At 44.7% G+C, this 4,178-nt stretch overlaps 1 protein-coding gene across 1 annotated transcript in view; it reads left to right on the top strand.

Moving 5' to 3' along the window:
* The window catches only part of LOC109870561 (inward rectifier potassium channel 16-like), a 31,170-nt gene extending 28,195 nt beyond the window's left edge, over positions 1 to 2,975 (top strand). Inside the window, exon 2 of the mRNA XM_020461123.2 lies at positions 170 to 2,975. Coding sequence (XP_020316712.1) covers positions 180 to 1,478 — 1,299 coding nt within the window. The 5' untranslated portion in view covers positions 170 to 179 and the 3' untranslated portion in view covers positions 1,479 to 2,975. The remainder of the gene's footprint in view (positions 1 to 169) is intronic.
* The last annotated feature ends 1,203 nt before the right edge of the window (positions 2,976 to 4,178 follow it).

Below are 4,178 nucleotides of genomic sequence, written 5' to 3'. Positions count from 1 at the left end.
ATTTCAGTGTTCTGGTACATCATTCTCAATTCGGAATCTCGGAATCCAGAACCAAATCATGTGTCGTCCCACCTGATCAAAAGACTACAATTCATAACCGTGACATGTTCAGTGGTATACAGCAGATAACAAATAAACATGATTTTCCTGTGTCTCTCTTCTTCCCCAGACCTTACAGGATGAACAATGACCACACAGAGATTAGTCCCTCTGATCCCTCTGTCGACGCCTACACCACTCCCCTGATCGCCGTGAAGGCCGAGATCGGCTACCAGCACAAGAAGCGTCGTTACGTCCGCAAAGATGGCAACTGCAATGTCCTGTTCCGCCATGTTCCTGAGGAGTGGCTCATGTACGTCACCGACATCTTCACTACGCTGGTGGAGATAAGGTGGAGAGTTATGTTCCTCATCTTCACCCTCTCTTACACCCTCTCCTGGCTCTTCTTCGGCATCCTCTACTGGTTGATCGCCCTGGCTAACGGCGACATCAGGGACCCTACTAACGCCCCTTGTATGTACGAGGTGAGGGACTTCACCGCGGCTTTCCTATTCTCACTGGAGACCCAGACCACAATCGGTTATGGTTTTAGAGGGATGTCAGAGAACTGCATGGTGGCGATCATCGTCGTAACCGTGCAGGATGTCATCAGCTGTTTTATTGATACATTCGTCATCGGTATCGCTGTGGCAGAGATGGCATCGACACGGAAACTGACGCAAACAGTAGGCTTCAGCAACTGCGCTGTCATCAACTTGCGAAATGGGCGTTTGTGCCTGTCATGGAGGATCGGAGACTTCCGCCAACACCACATGGTGGAGGGGATGGCTCGTGCTCAAATCTTCCGCCCCACCATGCACGCCACTGGGAGGGTGGACATCAACTACAAGGACCTGGAAATCAAACAGAGTGATATCCTTTTAGCCATACCAACCACCATCTTCCACATTATTGAGCCCGGTACTCCACTCTACCGCATGAGCCTGGAGGATCTTCGGAAAGATGACTTTGAGCTGGTGGTGTCCTTCACCTACACAGACGACTCGACGGGCATCCTGCACCAGACCCGCACCTCCTACACACCCGACGAGATTCACTGGGGACATCTGTTCCAAGATATGCTGAATGTAAACCTGAAATACTACAAGGTAGACTACTCCATGTTCCACCACACTGCTAAGGTCCTGATTCCGGAGGTCAGCGCAGAAGAGTACGATCAAATTAAGCTTCGGCGTTCCCCGCGCCACTCCCCACGCCACTCTCCGCGCCACTCCCCGCGCCACACTCCGTGCCACTCCCCACACCACTCCCCGTGCACCACGTGCCCAAGCATTAATTGCAATCCCCCGATGGTGACTGTGGAACTGGTAAACGGCACCACAGAAGCTGAGGTACATGCAGCCATGGCTGCTACTATCGCAGCAGTTTGCGAGGACCAAGGACATTTGTGTCTTCCAAGGAACCCCATTCTGACGTAGATGTTCTGCTGACATGGCAATACCAACACAATTTCATTATAACTGGCCAATGGTCATTCAGAAACATGGCCATTGCAGTCTGCCTTTACTATTGTCCAGGCTCTGTATGCTGAAGTTGCTTTTAAATACTGAAAAGACAAAGTTGATTGTTTTCACGAAATCTAAGATGAAACCTGACTCTTACACGTACAGTCAATGTGCAGGACAAACAAATAGAAAGACTAGCAACTAAGAAGTATTTTGGTTTCTCGATAGATGAATGTCTCACCTTTAAACCCCACATTGTACGTCTTGTACTTGGAATTCTTGATAGATGAGTGTCTCAACTTTAAGCATCGTAAGTCTTGTGAAAAGGTTTTTATTTTCGTATTAAGTCATGTTTTTCATTAGAAGCGAGAAAGATGCTTGTTTCCACTACTTTCTTACCTGTAAATGATTCTGGTGATATCCTGTACATGTATGCCCCTGTGATTTCATTGCGTATGCTGGACTGGGTACCATGGAGCACTGAAGTTTGTTACTAACTCCAAAGCCCTCACTCATCACTGTACTCTCTATATGAGAGTGGGCTGGTCTTCCTTTGCTCTTCGGAGATGAAGTCATTGGTACGTTTGACTTGTGTAACTACATTGTCCAGCAGACAAATGAAAACTCTCGCCTGCGCTCACATGACTGCGCTCTTGTGCCTAAAGGCCCCGTACAGAGATAGGTGAAAACACTTTCCAGTTCTCTGCTCCTTCCGCTTGGAACAAGCTTCAATAGGCCCTGAAATCACAGGAACTCATCCCTTAAAATGAGTTTAATAAATCCTCTTATGGCTGCATCCCTTGTTCTCAATTTCCGCCTGAAGACATACCCTAATCTTAGTCTTAGTCTTAACTTCCTGAAGCTCAGCCCCAGAGGCAAGGATATGCATATTCTTGGTATCATTTGAATGGAAACATTCGGAAGTTTGTGGAAATGTTAATTGCATGTAGGAGAATATAACACAGTAGATCTGGTGGAAGAAAAGGGAAAGAAAGAGCATATGTTTTCTGTTTTTTATTGTTGTAGCATCATCTTTCACATATACTAGAATAGCCACACAGTCAGATAGAATGCTGGAGATAATTTTGATGGATAACACGAGAGGGCAACTGTAGGTGTGTAAAGGTTCAGACTGATAACTTCAGGAATGGTTGAGCTACATGACATTTAGCATGAAGTCACCCAGGTGTCCCACACAAGTTGCCCAAATGTACGCAAGTGGCCGAATTGGTGAAATGACCTATAACTATATACAACAGTGCAAATAACTATATACAACATGTAAAAAAAAAAGCAATTCTAACACACATTTTTTTTTATAAAGATGTTAAAAAATATATTAGGAAAGAGGAAAGAAAACAGTAGACCCTTTGGAAGTCCTCTACACAATATTTTGCTGCCTGTACCATGTCCCATAGCAGTCTCTTTCTGATGTAAAGCAGAGGCAAACTGAACAAGTGGTGCAGGTCATGCGACACAGAACACAATGATGCCTCCATGCTGTGCCCTTTTGGCCCTGAGGCACAGTCATGCCTGCAGTAATGAACTGTGCCATATGAACACCACTGGGGGCAGAGGTAGAGTGGGCAGCTTGGCACCGGGGGCTCCCAGTCAGAGTCGCTATCACTGTGAAAGAAAACATTTAAAAAATATTTGTATTGTATGAGCCTTTTATCATCACATAAAATAAACAGATATGTATTGTATAGAGCAGAGGGAACAGTCACTAAGGTGAAGTGCTGTTCCACTCAACTCCGGCCATTGTTGTGGGCCTGCCCTCCCCCGAACAGCACCCAATGGCTATTTCATATGGAAATGGAGAGGAGTAGCAGGAGTAGCAAACACACACACACACACACCCAAACAAACCAACAAACACACACACACACCCAAACAAACCAAAATGTTTTGCAAAATATATATATACAGAATATATTTCTATTTCATAAAACGGCATTAGCACTTACCCGTCCAGAAGTACGTCCTGTCCTTGCAGAAACAGCTCCTCAGCTCCTGTTTGAATCATAACACTCAAAGGTTCCTCAAACAAAAAATCTGTCTCACTTTCCCGATCAATCTCTTCTATCTGGTGCAAATCTGTAAACTTAGACTTGGACTTCGCTTTTCCTGATTTATTCGCCATGATGTCGTCAATGAAATCGTTGAAAATATTACTTTCCAAAATACTGCTGTGCGTAACAAGCTTCACTGAAACCACTCTGATTGTCAAGGCGAGAATGGAGTTCGTTACGCGTGCGTTTACAAACAAGGAATGTTGGTCCAACCCATAACCATCACATACTGGCTTTTACCTCAGCTCATTGGCTATCTACCCAGCTAGATTTGAAGAAGATCAGTGGTCATTGGTCATAACTAAAGTCAATCAACGAAGCTTCGCTAAAATTATTGGTGCGCAATGAAGTCATTGCTCGTTGTCTTCAAATCAGTTCACTTCAGTCAATACTCCTCGCAAAAAAACAATAATGTTTGGCTGTGTTGCAAACATCCAGAGGAATGCACTGAAACCAACCATGACTAGATAAACGATTGTTTACTGTGTATAATTACGTTGAATGCTCCGTAAAAAAAATGATAGAGATGGAATTCACGGCACAAATTCACGGCGGAAAATGTTTTTGTTGTTGATCGCTCTTCTCAAACAAAAGCATGGGA

The sequence above is a fragment of the Oncorhynchus kisutch genome, linkage group LG25, assembly GCF_002021735.2.
Source record: "Oncorhynchus kisutch isolate 150728-3 linkage group LG25, Okis_V2, whole genome shotgun sequence".
Lineage (NCBI taxonomy): Eukaryota > Metazoa > Chordata > Actinopteri > Salmoniformes > Salmonidae > Oncorhynchus > Oncorhynchus kisutch.
This window is presented reverse-complemented; position numbering and strand designations above follow the sequence as displayed.